Below are 18,593 nucleotides of genomic sequence, written 5' to 3'. Positions count from 1 at the left end.
ACTTCATGAATGTGATTATGTCGAGCCCTTGGCTCCTATCTCATTTAAATATCTGCTGTTAGATCACTATTATCAATTTTTTATTAATACCTGCGTTTACCAGTTTTTCTCCTGCATGAGCCTAAATCCTCATCTTATTTTCATTCACCGCGAGAGGACTATATGCTTTCTGGTTTTGCTGGTTCTTAGTCACAGGAACCAATGCTGTCAATGAGAATTATTTCCACATGGCTAATTTTTCAGCATCCTAAATCAAAAGCAGCAATTGTTACTTTGTGGAATTTGTCTAATGATGCCATTCACCTGGAAGAATATATTTGTTTGCCATGGGAAGTAATCCCAAGAGAAACACTTTCTCCCCCATTCTAGGGTTAATTCACTGAGGTTGACCTCAGAGTAGATAAGAGTGCATCTCTGGTAATGGTACAAATGGTCACCCATCCAACCTTTGTCTGTGCTCAACATCGCTTAACTCCGGTGGTCATACGGGAAATAGTGTGTCAATGTGGCTAGGTCCTTACCCAATGATGTACCTAAGTCAGCAGATTTATTTCACAAATTTTTCTGGACTTAGTTTTCTGTAAATCTTTGTCTCAAAGCCTAATGATACACCGACCACTTAACGTTCAACTTCAGAAACTAGAGGTTTTAGTGAAACCTATGAATGGTGATAAATTTATGTCATTGTTAAAACTTGCTTTTCAGCAAGCCATAACCATTGGAGGGAAGCCGGTCACTGTTCAAGTGACAACAGCTGGTGGTCAAAAGACTGTAACGCTGTTGACTAACCAGCCGGTGGTTGGGGCAGCTGGTGGTGCTTCTCCCACTGCTCAAGGCAGCTCTTTGGCCAAAGTGCTTGGTGCTGGTGTCGGTGGTGAAAGAGTCATGGTTGTGTCATCAACTGCTTCATCTGCCTCATCCACAACTTCTCCTCGAACTTCAGTTGGTGTCTTATCTTCTCCAGGAACAACTCAGTCAACATTGCAGTTTATATCACCTCCATTACCTACAGGAGTTAGGCAGCAGGGTTTGACTCTGCAATCAAAGCAGCAAAGACAGCCATCAGCAACTCTAGGTAAATTCTTGGCAGAAATGATGTATTCATTCTCTTTTTGTTATAGTTGTGTGATGTACAGTAGAACCTAAGTTATACGACCCTCAGTTATGCAATGACCTCACTTATTCACTGATTTTTTTTTTGGTCCAGTGAATAACACCATATGAACCCATGTATTTCCTCAGTAACCTCAGTTATGAAACTTTTCACTAATACGACAACCTCGGTTACGAAACATATTTTTCCTGTCCAATGAGATAAAATACCTCACTTATGCGACTTGTCAGAGAACTGCTCCGCAAAAAGATTGCGGTGCGTGCGCCGATTTTATTCACTGGAGCAGGAGTAGTATTTGCTCATTCTATAGATATGTCAATAAAGAATAATAAGTTCTAATAATTAGCGATGCTGTTTATTAGATATCAATTTTAACTATAGTGGATGATCAGCCATCCGGAATTATGACCTACGGAATATCTATCTCAGACGGAAGATTTTTCTAGAATTTTTCCAAGGTTATGTTTTCCGTAGCCCCAGCAAAATAATGCCCAAAGAGCTGTTAAAAATTCTCGCGTACCAAAATTTTGGCTTCCAAGGTCATCCAAAAAAGATTATCGTATTTGCAGTGTGGAAGTAAGACCATGGTGATTCAACATGATGGCAAAAGTAGCATGCGTGGTCTCATTCCGTGTGCTAATCCCACATCTGCGGGATGAATTGTGCTGTGGGAAAGTTGCTTACGTGGCGTGCAGATCAAAACTGACCCAACTTGTGATTCAGTGGCTTTAAATGAAAAATAGTTGGACCTTGAATAGCTATTAGCTTAACTCTGCCTGGTGGCAAGCGTTTATTTTTTAACAGAACGATAGTTAGTGTGAATGCTCTCAGAAAATAACTCACGTCGTCAGTCATCACGTAATCCTTAAAGTCAAATTCAAAACGTGAAAGATAATGGCAGTTCCTTTCGACTCAGGAATGGCTTATAACCATTACATCAAAGTACAAAAAGTGTCCAGTGTTGTTACCAGAATTGGGAAAATAAACAATTCTGTGTAGACAAATTACACGGCTTGTTAGCTGAAGATTCCGGCACTGAATGCGTGGAAGAATGCCGACATAGAAGCTATACCCGATAGATTCAATCTACTATTGCTAAAATTTCATGGGAAAATTTCTTATTTTGCGTAAACATTGTAGAGGGGGTAGATTTTTCCGGGCTCTTAATCTTATTTTGTTCACTCATCACTGACGGTATTTGCATGGCTATTGCTCACTTAAAAGAAGTGATCTAAGCACCGGAAAAATCTTAGTTACGGAATATCCCGGGTGCCAGTGGCGTAACTAAGAATACACTTTGGGGGGAATTGGTGGTACCTGGGGATGGCTCCCGCCCCCCAGGGATTTCTAGAACTGTCGTTTATACTCGTGTAAACTGTGCCCTCATATTTATGCCATGCACCCCTATTTTTGGGCTGGCTGGTGAGGAAAAAATTTATTTTACAAAAAAAAATTTTGCTCATAATCCTGCATCATTTTGTCGTAAAATGAGTGTACTTTTTAATGATTGTATATTTTCTTCGAAATTATTCACCATAGTTTAGTATAGATGCACGTATGGGTCTAGGTGACAGGTCTACTTATGCAAATGTCTGAAGGCTGCCACATAGATGTCATGCCAATTTGAATTATCACCTGGTCAGCATTACCCTCTTGCAGCCTTTGTTTTACAGGGTCTTCCAGATGCCCACGAAAACTGTCGAGAACCAGCATGCTCCGCAGCCATTGTAGGACACCACATGTAATTCCCACACTCATTTAATCCAGATTTCTTGCAATTTTACTGTTAAACCAACTGTCAAGTTCACTTTCTTAGGAAGAGTTTTTCATTTATAAGTAACTTAGGGTGGGAGTTTTATACCATATGCCAAATATATCATCATCACAGTATAACACTGTTTTTCATAATAACCACTTAGTACGTTAACAGACTTCTGGCCAATTTCATTTACAGTTGTTTCTGATGGCATCTAGAAGTACACTGGAGTTCGGTCATCATTACCAATTTGTCACAATAAGTGGAAATGTTTTTTCCTCAGCTGTATTAAATACCTATAGAGTTTATATTTCTATGGGAGGCTCCTCTAGGGAGCAGTTGCCCCGTTATTGTGAAAGCTGATTGGCTGTCCCCATCCGTTAAATACTATTTGTGTAAAGTATTATTCATTTTCCAACCATTGTTGAAAAGATTTTTTCAGCATTGGTTAGGATCCTCTTCTATTTTGGTGTAGATTTTTCCAAATGAAGAGTGTCAATTGTTCCTGCGGACAATCCATTTGGCATGCTCATTTTTATTTTAATGAGAATTTTAGTTTTAATGGCATTCTAATAAAATTGGGGGGTGAGAGCTCAAAAGTATTTTGGTCAGAAAATAAGGTCACCCTCGTATTCACATATGATTCAACAAAGTACAGTGAAACCTCGATATAACGACACCCCACGGTGCACTAATAAACACTCGCTATAGCGAAGTGTCGCTTTACCGGAGGTGGAGCAAATAATTGCCAATATAACCGTTACGAACAGATATACAGGAACAGGAGTGGTGCGGCGACAGATAAACATCTATCCTATAAACGTAAGCATAAATCCAGACGAAAGGCGATGTTTTTTTGCATCACTAAATTTTCTTACTCAAATAACGACTAACTATTCAATTAATTTAGAAGCGCCGCACTGAATAAAAATCATGCAAAGCATTGTTTCGTCATCATTATATTTATCGAACGACAGTTTACCACATAAATTTGAGACTGAGCACTCCATTAACTTCATTTCTAACAGATCGCTAGCAATTACAGAGGTTAAGGAGTCTTCATGAAAGTCTTCCGGCGGTGAAACCCTCGCTATGGCGAGAGCCAACACCGAAAGGGTCTCGTAAAAACGAATTTTTTAACACGCTTATTATAGGGTCAATTGAAGGTGCATCGGCTATCTCTTGTAATAGCGGGGGTGTCGCTATAGCCTGTACTCGCTTTAACGAGGTTTCACTGTACATAATGAAAAAAAATGTTCACACACCCATCAAAGAATTGCATAAATGTGGGAAACCTGCACACAACTGGACTTGAATATCAGTTGCTCTACTCCTTACCAATTAATCATTGATTTCCACTTAATTTGAGGCATAAGACACTTAGTCTGCGGCGTTATGCAATTAATCCTGAGGAAAGTTAACTCGAAATCTGAATCTCGAGAGGGAGGGAGAGCCATCGTTGGGTTTGGGAGCCCGAAAGATTTGTGGATAAACTCCGATATGTGCGCCATGGATACGAGGTTCCCTTCCACTGGGGCCTTATCAAGCTTTTTGACTCCAGGTATTTTAGCCCTTCTCCTAGCACACTTGTCAGTTCTCAATTACAAAAATCTCTTCTAGTGAGAGCTCCAGTTTTTGTGCATTTTGTGCCAATCCTAGAGATTTTTTTCAAAATGTCATCTCATTTATTGAACTGGTAAGTGGAGTGTAGGTGAACACAGATTTTTGGAAATGATGGTACTATGTTATGATAAAAGTAAAGAATGATCTCTGCTGAGTTGCCCATCTCAAATTGCTTTAAGCAAATATATTATCCTCAAATCTATTACTTCTTTCTCTTACATTAGTACCCTGAGTTTTCTTCATATTCTAATGAGGGAATAGTATACTTCTCTCTTGGAAGCCTGTAATACTCCTATCCATATTGTAAAGTCCTACTTTTGGTAAATAAAATTGTATAATCTAGTGTTGACTTCACTGAAATTTAGATAAAATAGTTTCATGGTAGTGTCAAGGAGCAGTTGATTATGTTCAAACACTGAATTAATGGTGGTAATTTTGTTCTTATTATTGATGACATGGTTTGGCTTCTGGTAATTTCTAGCTAATTCCTCACTGTGCTTGGATTATATTCATGCTACTGTAATTGAGTGCCATCACTGGCTTCATTTCAAAGACCTGTGTTCTCAGTAACTCTTTGATCAGGGTCATGGTTTCTTCAACCCTGCATTTGTATCGCTAATGCAAATATGTATTTATGGCTTTTCATCCAGCTCCCACTGATGGTCCAGCAACAACAGATGCAGCACTTGCAGCATTGGCTGCTGAAGCAGGTCTGATTGTCCCTCCAGATGAAGCGGAAACGAGTCATCTTGCCTCCTCCCTTCAGAGTGGAGACGGCCCAATTGTTGTTGGGAATATTTCTGAAGATGTGTCATTAGCACAAAGTGAGGCCATTGAGGGAAGTAATACCCTGAGCCAGAATTCAGAAGAAACCCTGTATATTGTTCCATCAGGCCAGCCAAATGTGGACATAGCCGCTGGTGGAATTGAGAATCAGTCAATTGTGGATCCTAATAGTTTAGCTCCTTCGTTGGAAGAGAATTCTGAAAGTGCTCCTGAAGGTGTGGCTGTGGGTTCTATGCCAGGGACTGAGATGAATCCTAATCTTTCCAATCCTGATAATCCATCTTCCCTTCCTGGTGGCCATGGTTCTGGGGTAAATGCTGAAAATCCTGGTAATCCTGGGAGTCCAGGAAACCCTGGGAATCTGGGTAACCCCGGAAGCCCAGGTAACCCTGGAAACCCTGGTAACCCTGGAAACCCTGGAAATCCTGGAAACCCTGGAAATCCTGGTAACCCTGGAAACCCTGGCAACCACAGAAACCCTGGTAACCCTGGGAGCCATGGAAACCCAGGCAATCCTGGTAGCCCTGGAAACCCTGGTAATCCTGGTAACCATGGAAACCCTGGTAATCCTGGTAACCATGGAAACCCTGGTAATCCTGGTAACCATGGAAACCCTGGTAATCCTGGTAATCATGGAAACCCTGGCAATCCTGGTAACCCAGGTAATGTAGACGCTGCAATGGGCCTTCCTGAAAATCCTGGCCTTCCTGGTGAGTCTGGTGATTCTCATAGTGCTGGGCATTCTAGGGGACCAAGCAATCTTGAAAGTACTGGTGAGGTGGAAGAACATCAAACACCTGGAAATTCAGGGAATCCTGGGAGTCCAGTCCAAAACATGGTAGGGGACTCGTCGAGCATTACTACATCTACTGGAAGTTCTGAGAGTGCGGAGCATTCATCAATCTTAGCAGAGAAAGTAAACTCAGAAGTTGAAAGTTTGTCAAAATCTGGTACCGTCTTAGACTCGGATAATCTTATAAACCAAAGAAAATGTGCTACTAGTGACCCAAAGCTTGGTGATGATGAGCTTGGTTATGGAGTGACAAATGTGTCTTTTAAAGTGGACCCTGAGGTGAAAGACCCAGTCGATCCATCTGTGAAGTTTAAAGTGGATACAGAGCCAACGATGAAAGTAGAAATGATTGACCCATTAGACAAGGTTGATGTAGAAAATAAGGTAGATATTTTTAAATATCCATCAGTTGGTGAAGGTGAAGAAGTTAATGAAGGTAAGCAGGATGTGTTGGAGACACTTTCTCGTCAAGTTGCACAAGGAAAAATCCTCGGCGGAGAGGCAGGACTAGTTGATTCAGCAGATGCATTGGTCACGCTAGCCTCTGCAGCTATTAGGTCTGCAAAGGCCAAGGTTGAGTTGGAAACACCTGACAACTCTTCATCAGCAGGAGCGGTTTCTTCAAGTGGGACATTTTCTGTGTCAACTAATGGAATTAAAGCTGATTCTAAGGTGAATAACTATATTTCAATTTATGGTTAGAGTATGAAGTGAGCTGGTGGTAGTTATTCATAGTGTATGAATGTCTGATCTCCTTTCTGGTAATCTGGGGTATTTCTCTTCGGTGGACCTATAGTTGGAAACATTAGTTGGACTAGGTGATATTGTTTAGCTTTATCAGTCAGCATGCTAGTGCATGATGCCATTTGAAAAGACTGGTACTGCTAGATGTGACAATTAGAGGTTACGTACCACAGGAGTGCAAGGCAAGCGGCTTTGCGTGGCAGAGGTTCCAGACTGCAGGTGACTTGGGAGTCTTCAGTCTGTGATGAACAGAGGGGGTGATTACCGTGTAAGTTCAGTGTAACGAGTGCACAAAATCCCCAGAAAACCCCTCTCTATTTTCAGCACTCATTATATCCAAAGGTGAATGAAGCTCCTCAATTTCCTTTCACTGGTTTGATTCTTGCTGTTTTTCAGGATAAAACTTACAATTCCTTAAATGATGAGACTGTTTTGAGATTTGTTGAACGCTCTATAAGGTCTCTCAGTAACAGAAAAAGGATGATGACAAAGGTGCTGCGGTGGATGGAAAATTCCCTATCTATAAACCCCCACTGAAATTGTGGTAAATCTAAGCATCCTGGTAGCACAATATAAGTAGGAATATAAACACACACACACACACAATATTGTCAAATAATGATAAGTGTAGCACATAATAGAAAAACAATAGTGAGTCACTAGCACTGAATAAAAACTAGGGATGGTCAGATCGGATACCTCCAATCCAAATACATGGGGATATTGCCCTTCACTGGATACTTCGGTTCCAAAATTGCTGAAGACATCAGATCTGGATCCAAAACTTTAAATTAATACTTCAGTGAATGCAGTGTCCAATAAGAGAGATAGGAAAGAGTTCTTATCCTCTCTTCCCATGTGCCGTCGCACTATGACGCTTGTCCTACTCATGAACCATTTTATTTAAAATCTCTCGTGGGGGTTATGCAACAGAATTTCAGCTGTAGAAATTTTTAAGGCAAAACACGATAGGCATATATGTAGTATGATCCCTCCCAAGAGATTAAACATTCAACAGGGTAATCTCAGCGTTGTAAGATAATATGTAACCACGTCAAAAGTAACTACATCGCAGATTTCAGAAAACCACCCTCAGCCCGACATCAGCCCATGCCTCTGATGTTTTTTATTGTTTCTGGGATCACTTAGACCATAAATCATTGTGTTTGAAGGAAAATGTCAAGTTACACGTGAACAATCAAAGTGTGTTTCGTCCGTACCCAGTCTCACCAACTGATCTTTTTCGGCTTACTTGGCTTCAGTTCTCGGTTTCTGGAGTACAAATACTGGGTGAGTGACTTTCTTGTCACGATGGCGTCGGCAATGGGATGACATGCTCTATATTTAAAAAAGAATAAGATCAAAAGCATTTCTGACAACATTTTAGTTTTTTTACCTCTAATTGATTGCCACACTGAGTTTTCTAGTTACAACTAGACCATTTCTACTAATATTCAATATCATCCTACTAGCACAATTTTCAAAGAAACAAGCATAGCATTAGCCCCCTCAAACAACGAGAGACGGACTGGAAACGCCAACTGCATATATCACTTAGCTTGCCTGCTGGCTTTGAACAACAATATCACAAATTAGCAAGATCTGACATGTTCCTCCTCGACTCCTCATTCGTAGTCTCGTTGCTTGAAAGACAAAGGGATTGTGCTCTTTCCCCTCCCTCTCTCCTTTTCGTGCTCCTGCTACCCACCCCTATCGAGATCGCTGAGCGGTCGTCTCGTTCTGTTTCGCGTACAAATATCGAGTACAAAAAGTACAAATATCGCTTAATTTCAAATGTTCCTTTAAAAGTATTTGAGTTTTGTACTTAAATAAAACCCTACTTTAGGCCTATTCACATTTTCCGTAAGTTTCAGTACTTCCTGAGGTACCACTAAATCTATTTAGTCACACACATAATGGAAGAGAAGCGCATTCACATTGGAAGGGCAGTCTAGGGACCCAATTTTCATTGTTTCGAGGATGTGTTTGGCGACCATTCCGAGATTTTTTTAATTGCTGGATTTAATATCGACGTAAAGGACTACCCGCTGATGATATATTGGGGAGAGACCACAGTACCTCCGGTTATATCTGACCGTAGCACTGTGAAAATTCAAATATCTATTGATGAACATTCAAATTTGAAGTTAAATAATCCTTTTATTATTCATGCAGACGAGAGATTCGTGAAAGAATTATCCAAAACTTAGTTGACAGCAGCGAAAGACAAGGAATGACACTGATATATGAAATACAGAGTGGAAGGCAGATAATTGAGTAATTCGTGATTGTTCCTCCACAGACGATGCTGAAACATCAAATATTAGTTAGACTAACGAAAAAAGATGCACTTGGTGTGAATTTTGGTGCATTTCGGGCATAGGAGAGGTGAGCAGGGAGGGGATTTGGTGCATTTTGGGCGGCCTTCACCCTAAATCCATTTAGTGACAGCTGTCGGACAATACTGGAATAGGAGCGCATATCCAAAGTTCATACACCGTTATAGCCATTCAAGAGGCCTTTTCATAGACCATAGGCTCCTTTCCTGCATTCTTGGATCTAAAAATATATCATCACTTCTCTAAAACCTGGTAACGTCGATTTGTTTGATGCTGACGAGGCGCCAAATAAGGGACCAGTCATCTCACTATGCATCCTATTTTACCTTTACCATCTTCCGATGTATATTATCAAAGATGAACGCCCTCCTAGCAGCACATGCGGGATGAATTTTGCTGTATTTGAGGCGTGGGAGGGGGAGAAGCGAGCAGGGAGGGAACAGGAGTGGCCTGTCGCTCTTGTATCCGCGATGCTGCGTGAGCGTTGGAATATTTTCTTCGCGGACGTGGACTCAAATTAGGCATTTTGTGGGTAAAGGATGGCAGATATGCCAAAATGCATGAAATTTTTGCTCTACAAAAACAGTAACTTGGCAAAATCTATAGAGAATGACCATAAAATACAGTGAAACCTCGTTAAAGCGAGTACAGGCTATAGCGACACCCCCACTATTACAAGAGATAGCGTAGTCACCGTCAATAGACCCTATTACAGTAAACTCTTGATTTTACGAAGCAGGATTTTACGAAGTTTTCGATTATACGAAGTGATATTGCGGTCCCGGTGAAAAGCCTATGCTAAATACATGGCGCTATTCGATTATACGAAGTTTCGATTATACGAAATTTTTTGAATTTACGAACCTCGGCTCGGTCCCTAGGAGCAAATGGCATTCGTTTATACGAACTACGGCGAAAAATTTGTCAACAAAATTAGTTACGCCGGCGTAAGTAGCTAAAAAATCAGCGCTTCCAACTGTGGTCCATCAAAAGTGCGAAATCGTAAATGATAATGCAACTTTGGAGAGAAATGGGTCGCCAAAAACCTCTCTGTAGGAATTTAGGGGGAGTAGGAGTTCAGTTAAAATATCGCGGCTGACATTATGCCCCTATTTACGTGCCTGTTCGTAAACATAGCATCGACAATAATTCGTAGTTTAACATGTCAGGAAGGTCGCGCGGAGTATTTCGAACACCCCTAATTAACCCTTTGCACTGCTGTGAACGTACTTCGAAGACTACTTGACTACTTTTCGCCGAAGCACTTCGAAGGGTCCCTAATCCGGGACCCTTTCCTCGACCAGCTCACCCTCGCTGGCCCCTGAAACTGAGCTATTTTTTAATGCATTACCTGACGCAACCCTGGGTTTCAAAGGGCAAAGGTGCCATGGGGGGAAAAAGAGTAAAGTGCGTGTTACTGTGGGGCTGTGCGTCAACCAAACGGGCACGGACAAAATAAGCCCGTTGTCATTGGGAAATTTGAAAGGCCACGGTGCTTAAAACATGTAAAATTGGAAGCCCTCCCCGTTTTTTACCATGCAAATAAAAACAGCTGGATGACCCGAGAAATTTTCCAGCAAACGGTTATACGTCTACACAGAAAAGTTGCTGGAGAGAACAGCAAAATTGTTTTAATGATGGATAATGCCACCGTTCATAAATACGTGGAAGATCTAAAATTGGCTAATGTTCGAGTCCTCTTTTTACCCCCGAACTCGACTAGCAAGTCCCAGCCCTTGGACCAAGGCATTATCCAGGATTTTAAAGTCCTATACCGGAAGAAGCTTGAGCGGTATTACTTGCGATGGATCAGTATGTATACATTCATCTATTTTGCTCATGTGCGTTTGGATATCGATTTAGATATTTTTATTCATGATCATCATTCTTTCAAATCTATTTGCTACTTTTATAAATGGGAACAGAAATTAATAACATCCCGAAATGGACGTTGATACATGCAATCCGCGCCATAATATCTTTTCGTGTATATATTGGCCTTTGTGAATGAACAACTTAAATATCTTAAGTACTGGGCTCTATTTACCGCCAATTTATATTTCAGGCTTCTCGTAATGAAGACGCACTTCCAAGTCTAACCATGAACTTTCTTCTCACGCGCTTCCCTGTTCTCCCATGCTGGGGTTCTATCTTTCCAAAGCCGTCCCTTCCCTCCTGCCGCCTTTGGCTGATCTTGCTGACACCCACCTTACGCATCCCAAACCCCTCCTTCCCCAGCATTTCCCATTCACTCCCTCCCTAAGGAGACTGAGCTTGTGTGCGACGCAAAAAAATACGGCCCCCAAAAGTAGACTGAGGCAGAGCTGAAGGCCATTTCCCCACCCTTCTTTGTCCTGCCCCCTTCATCAGTCCTTGTGCTGACCACACTTCTTCCCTCAGGCAATCCCCATCCCACTCTTATTCACCCCACCCACTGGGAACGTTCCCCGATTGTGGAGAAGGGCATGGTTCATCTTTACCTGCAACGGGGGGAAGTTATTAACCGGAGAGAGGCGGAAGAAGTATCTTCCACTATCGGGAAAATGGTGCCGCGCTTATAATTGTCTCTCTTCTTCTCAGCTGACTTTTCAATTGAAATTAATTTCTTTGCTCTTTCCACACTATATTTATTTACGATTATGGCGCGACTATTTTTTAGTGCTAAAACTAAGAAAATCTTTCTGTCAATGATCCTTTGCCTAACTTTCAATTCGGCGGAGAAAGGAACACGAAAACTAAATGAGGTGACGGTACAGGTTTTTGCGTGTCATTTTTTGGGAATTCACGCTAGCGAACCAATACTTAACCACGTTGAGAAATGATAAAACGTCTCTTGTAGGAAAACAATCAATGTGGATAATAACGTTTCTATCTATATTTCTCCGATACTGTAAGATGTTTCTCCTGTCGTTTTCCGGTTGGAACCTTGCTCCTGTCGGCATAAAAGGAGAGAAACATACTATATGAACAGGTCACCTCACACCCGGTATGAAGAATACAGTACTGATGAAGAATTGAGTCTTTTATGGCAACGTCTGCGAAGATGATGGAACACAGTAGTCGGACGGAGAACTCAAACAGAATTTACTTCAAATATTCGCCAGAAGATAATCACATCCTACGTTATTTATGATCGTAATTGAATCTCAGTGAAAATAGAGCACATTCTGCTGAAAATACGAAGTAACTCGAAATATTAACTTACGAAGGTTATTTTGGAAACGGGCTAAGACCCTTGTTTTTTTTTTTTTCTCGTCACTGAGCGATAGAGGGCGACATAAATGGCGGTTAGGCCGGCTGCCGCTAAAATTCCGTGGGTGTCAGAAACAAATATCTATCTTTTGCATACTTAATAGTAGCTATTGGCTCCTAACCACAAATTTATTACTGTTAATTCTTATAATAAACATTGCAATTCATTATTTGATTACGTTTTCTAAACTGGTCGGGAATTTCTTTAGCGATCGTTGACGTTGAAGTATGAACAAGAAATGGGAATTTTATGGTGGTATAATTATTTAACGATTTTTCACATCATAAATCGATAGCAAAAAGCCTCTTCTATGAATTATACCGAGAATAACCACCGAAAACATTTAAATAAGACCACTGAAGACAAAAAACGGCGGAAGAAACAAAAGCGAACATTTTTTTCGTGACTTACGAAAAAGGTTTGAATTTACGAAACTCGATTTTACGAAGTGCCAATTTTCCGGTCCCACTGACTTCGTAAAATCAAGAGTTTACTGTATAAGCGTGTTAAAAAATTCGTTTTTACGAGACCCTTTCGGTGTTGGCTCTCGCCATAGCGAGGGTTTCACCGCCGGAAGACTTTCATGAAGACTCCTTAACCTCTGTAATTGCTAGCGATCTGTTAGAAATGAAGTTAATGGAGTGCTCAGTCTCAAATTTATGTGGTAAACTGTCGTTCGATAAATATAATGATTGACGAAACAATGCTTTGCATGATTTTTATTCAGTGCGGCGCTTCTAAATTGTTTGAATAGTTAGTCGTTATTTGAGTAAGGAAATTTAGTGATGCAAAAAAACATCCCCTTTCGTCTGGATTTATGCTTACGTTTATCGGATAGATGTTTATCTGTCGCCGCACCACTCCTGTTCCTGTATATCTGTTTGCAACAGGTATATTGGCTATTATTTGCTCCACCTCCGGTAAAGCGACAATTCGCTATAGCGAGTGTTTATTAGTGCACCGTGGGGTGTCGTTATATCGAGGTTGCACTGTATTACATTTTTCGAATTTTGACTCTCCCCCCTAAATTGCATCTGAGCGAGGGTCAGGGGTTCACCTAGAGGTCTCAAAATGTTCAGGCCTCTTTCTCGATCGGTCCCACAACTTTTTTTCATTGGGCCAGATGGATTTGAAAAAAATCGATTTTTCAGATCCGCCCTAATAAGGAGGGCTCAATGTATGCCATGTGCGTGCGCTATGGTGTGAGACTATGGTAAGGAACTGCAAAATCCACCTCATCACAACTTAAGCATTTTCAGGTGAAACACAAGTCAGCATGCCATGATAAAGTGACAAAATTCTGGGAAAATGTGTGTGAGGAAAATTTGAATACTGTCAAATGACTTGAAAGCTTATAAAAATGATTTTTAATTGGTTAAAATACAAAAATCTGTGTGAAAATATAAATTATTTTGGTTGTATTTACCCAAAAAAAGCTGGAATAATTACTCCCTTTTATAGCAGGCATTTAAAAAATACATTTGGATCCAAAAATATCCTAAGATCCAACAACTGAAATCAAGTATCCGATTCGGATCCAAAAAAATCTTGGATCTGTGTATCCCTTATAAAAACATGTATGAAGAGGCACCACAGGAAAATGGTTACCCGGGCTTTCGAAGCCAATGAGTTCTTTCTCAATGTCTGAGGAAAAACTGGTTGGTTATGTAGAGCAAGTAATATGTTGGATGAGGGAAGAGTCGATGGGGAGGGGGTTAGTAGGTTACATTTAACTCAGGGATGCTAATGCTTGTAGGCGCCAAATGCACGCTAATTCAAGGGTATGGAGGTTGAGGGTAGAATCAGTGGGGGGTAAGGATGCAATAACCAAAATCTTGAAACAATCATTAAAGAGTGAGTCGTGGGACAAAGAATGTGTGGGTACTGCGAGTGATGCATGGGGGGATGACGGACAGCAGGAGGTGTGATGATTTATTCTTCAGTAAAGGGAGGTGGTGCATTGGCCTACATAGACTGCGAGCCAAAAGTTACAGTTCAGAAGGTAAATGATGTCAGGGCTGAGCAAAATACAGTCCGAGGAGTATTTGAAATGCAAAAAACAAAATACTGCTCCCAATGTATTTGAAGTACAGAATACCTGTGACCTGGGTATTTGTAAAACAAGTTTCGAAATACTATTTTAAATATTTTTTAAAGTACTAAATATGTGCACTTGTATGGTAAATAAGAGATCTTAAAAAAATATAATCGGCCTTGGCATGTTATGGATAGTTGTAAACAAGCGATGCTAACAAAATCGAAGCAATCTCTGATGCATAATGCTACGGAAGAGTTATCAGAGCTACTGCAAAAGTAATTAGCAAATGCGGTTTTTTATTTTATATTGGGAAAAAACAAAAAAATCTGTATTTGGAATACAAAATACCAGATATATTCAGGTTGTGTATTTGAAATACTGCCCAGCCCTGAATGATGTTGGTGGAAGTACAGCTGGTGGAGGGAAATATTGGGAGACATTTACCTCAGGGGAGAAAAGAAGCTGTGGATGGATAGATAGATATTTTATCTAACAGCTTTTTCATCTGAGACGTTTGCAGGGTGAGGGTGAGATGGTGGTGACTAGCTGTTCCTTATTACATTCCTTGCTCCTGCTCCCCACATACCCAACCAGTTTTTTTTGCAGACATTGAGAAAGAAGCTATTGGCTTCAAAAGCTCCGGTAACCATTTTTCCTGTGTGTCTCTTTTTATGTGTTTTTACACAGTGCTAGTGACTTGTTATTGTTTAATATTCAGCTAACTCCCGATTATCCAGGCTAATGATTGGGAGAGGCAGTATGAATAATCGGGAAACACGTGTAATCCAAGCTTTCACTTTTATTTCTTGTAAATTTCCTAACTCAAGTAAATCAAACAATTTTTTATTATTTAAGCACAGTGTTGGTCATATTAGATTGCTGTCTGAAATCATTAAGAGCTTTCTTCTTTCAACTGCGATCTTTTTAGCGGCGATGACAGGATTGTACGTGTATTCCTAATGCTCAATTTAATACCAGGTTTCTGGAAACCATACATACGTGGCTATGAGATCACAGATTCAGAAAAGTGATAGGCACAAATGCTTCAAAACCACTGCGCGTGACATCGGAAACTACATTGTTAGGCACCATGCTGCATAGTCGCATCTCGCTCAAGTTGCCCTGGATGCAACTGCTGTGAGAGACAGCTCCGTGATCACTGAGTGTGATCGTGCACCGTGATGCTTGGAAAACAGGAACACAGAGCTCCCATGAGGGCAACAGGCACGCAATCATGCCATCGCACCGCAGGGGTTACAGGAAACCAGGACTTATGGCAAATTGTCTATGCAGGCGAGTGCCTGGCTATGATTCATGCCATCTCTACTTCCACTTCCCCCTTGCCTTCACTTCTAACATTCCCTTCGTCTCCAGTTTGACCTTGACTAGTCATGGCATAAATGCGTCCGAGTAGGATGAATTTTCCAGCTCCCATGGTTGAAATTTCCCTCCCATATATGTGTATGTATATATTATATAATAATATTTTACTTACTGAGAGACCTTCCAGAGCTGTTAACAAATCTCAAAACACTCTTCATTGAAGGAAGTCTGTGCTTGTTTATTTTATGTTTCAACTTCTGTCACATAGCTTATAGACAGTACGTTACAATCTACGTCTACACTATTTATATATTCTTTCCTATCTTGCTCCAAATATCAGGATCTGGCAACTCAAATTGCGATTTGGTGCACCTGCCATATGGCAATTATGTGTTGACACAGTGTGCCATTAAGCTGTGCTTTCCCAAGAATTGGTCGTTCTGGAATCACTCTCACTCTGCACCTTGGGGAGAAGAATTTAAGTTGGTTTTATAATATCTTGTATATTATTATTTTCCAAAAAAAAAGCTTATATAATGAATGACTGGAGAGCACAAAATAATGTTACTGGTGCATGGAAGATGGTGTGGTGTACCTCAGTGAAAGCAAATACACCTCCCTCTATGGGAATAGTAAGTAATGTATTTTATCTTAGTAGGTTTGGTAATGAAGAGAACCAAGTGTTATGTTTTTATAAGCACTTAATTTTTAAATGTCAGTGAACATTTTTTTAATTACAGCTCAGTAAAGATGAAAGAAATCCACTTCTATTTATAATGTTTGATGAACAGGGTGCTAAGGCATATTGTAGTACATTTTGAATGAGAAACTACTATATGGACCAGCCATAATGAAATCAGCCAAAGTTAGAATGTGTCTCTTAGGAAAAAAAAGAGAAAATTTGTGAGACTGTTTACATGTAACTTGATTTTTTAAAATGGTAAAAGCTTAGCATAATTTGTGTTGATTATGGCTCCATGTAACCATTTGTCTTTGAATTATGGTATTGACAGCCTTCATTGACATTTTGGCCCTTGTTACACACTTTTTCATGTGTGTCATATATGATACCAGTTTTACTTTTTGAAATACTCATTTTTAACTATCAAGTAATCTTCATTATTTATTTATAGAATTTTTCTTTCATTGTTCAATCCTGGTATTATGATTCTGTTGATTGTAATGGCATCGGCTCTGCATTGCAGGAATGAGAACAAAATTACCATGTTTCTCCGAACATAGCCCTCCTTATTTTTGTAGCTTGATTTTGATGCCTCATAATTTTATCATAGGTTGAGGTTCAATGAATAATTTTACCAGTCGAGTGTTGTCACGTAGCTGATAGCCTTGAGAATAAGAAATTCTTATTGCTTTTGTATATTACAAGAACAGAATGGAAGGTTAAGGATAATTATGATGCAAGTAGAGAAAAGCAGAGGTTGAAGGACTCCTATAATGATAATGAATCACTGCACTAATGTGATGGCATAATTATAGCCAGGTAGCAATTTCTTAAATGTAATTTTGAAATCTAATTCCATGACTTTGATTGACCGTGCCTAATGCAAGTTCTCTCAGGGGTGAAAGATTTCATGAAAAGGCATGTGTTTATCTTCTCGTGGTGTACTTGATGCTGTAAATTTGCTGAAATAGTTAGAAGTTTCTTATTGATGTTAAATTAGTGTCTTTTTTCTGTGAGAGTACTCTAATTGTCATCCTGCTGTTAAATCAATTAGGGTCATTAACAACCTTACATGAAGGGTTAAATTGATTATCGTGGAATAAAATTATCCATTGAGCCATCATGCCTAAGCCAGGAAAAAGATATTTTTCACCACGAAAACAATCTCACACATGAAAAAAAGTTACTCTAAGTTTCGGAATAATTGAGGGGGGCAACTAAAAACTTTAACTTTGAAAATTTCCAGTGTTGCCTGCTGCAATGGTATTGCTGGGATGTATGACAAAAAAGGGATTGAGATTAGTTTTTTGAATAGGAAATGACAATTTAAATAAATGGCATGTATTAATTTTATTCGAGCTGTGTTGGGGTGGTTCGAGAAGTTTGTGAAGGACTTCATGCAAACAAATTCTTTCATTTTACTGTAACAAAAGAAGCTTCATCATCGCAATGCACATGCTTCAAATTCTCGCAATCATCCCTTTGAAAACAGTGGATATCTCTTAAGAGACGTGCCTGCATTTACTAGCCAGAGAAGGTATATAAATGGGATCCATGTAATGATATAGGAAGATTTGATTTGTTAATCTATTGAGCATTCAATTTGGATGGTAATGTTTTGCTGCATAGTTATTTCATTTTCACGTATTTTATGTAGCTTTCATTGGGGAAGTGTATGCCAGGTAATTGAGTGAAAGTAATCGAATTACTGGTAACAATTATGTTTCACTTACTTTTTACTTTAACTGTTATGTTGTCCAACATGTAAATATTACTTATAATCTACTCATTGCTTTCTGTAAGTAGTTGTTACTCTTTAGCAAATACACTACAGGGCAGGTTTGTCATGAAGCATGCACCATGTGGACAGGTGTACTGGGTACCTGAAAATATTTTCTACGCACACTCTGGAGGAATCTCTATTTTGTTTTTCATAGTTCAAGGAAGGTGCATCTTGCCCAAAAGTTTTAGCGTGGAATTCTGGTCCACAGTTTCTATGATGATACACAAAGCAATCAATTGTAAATGCCTGAATGGCTGAGAGTTCGAAAGTTCTCTTCACATATACATAGTTGCTAAGCGCTACGAAGCTCATCGGATTGTGGTGCATAGGCCTCATTCAGTATTTTAAAATGTGTCCCA

The 18,593-nt window shown here is 39.9% G+C and overlaps 1 protein-coding gene across 3 annotated transcripts in view; it reads left to right on the top strand.

The window, feature by feature from the left end:
• Positions 1 to 18,593, top strand: part of LOC124171767 (host cell factor-like) — a 99,862-nt gene that overhangs the window by 63,824 nt on the left and 17,445 nt on the right. For 2 of the 3 annotated variants that reach the window (XM_046551071.1, XM_046551069.1), the window contains exons 13-14: positions 706 to 1,075; positions 5,144 to 6,744. In XM_046551071.1, coding sequence (XP_046407027.1) covers positions 706 to 1,075; positions 5,144 to 6,744 — 1,971 coding nt within the window. The remainder of the gene's footprint in view (positions 1 to 705; positions 1,076 to 5,143; positions 6,745 to 18,593) is intronic. The other variant, XM_046551070.1, reaches the window with a different exon arrangement.

The sequence above is a fragment of the Ischnura elegans genome, chromosome X (assembly GCF_921293095.1).
Source record: "Ischnura elegans chromosome X, ioIscEleg1.1, whole genome shotgun sequence".
Classification (NCBI taxonomy): domain Eukaryota; kingdom Metazoa; phylum Arthropoda; class Insecta; order Odonata; family Coenagrionidae; genus Ischnura; species Ischnura elegans.
Note: the sequence above shows the minus strand (reverse complement) of the source record. Positions and strands in the feature narration are given on the sequence as shown.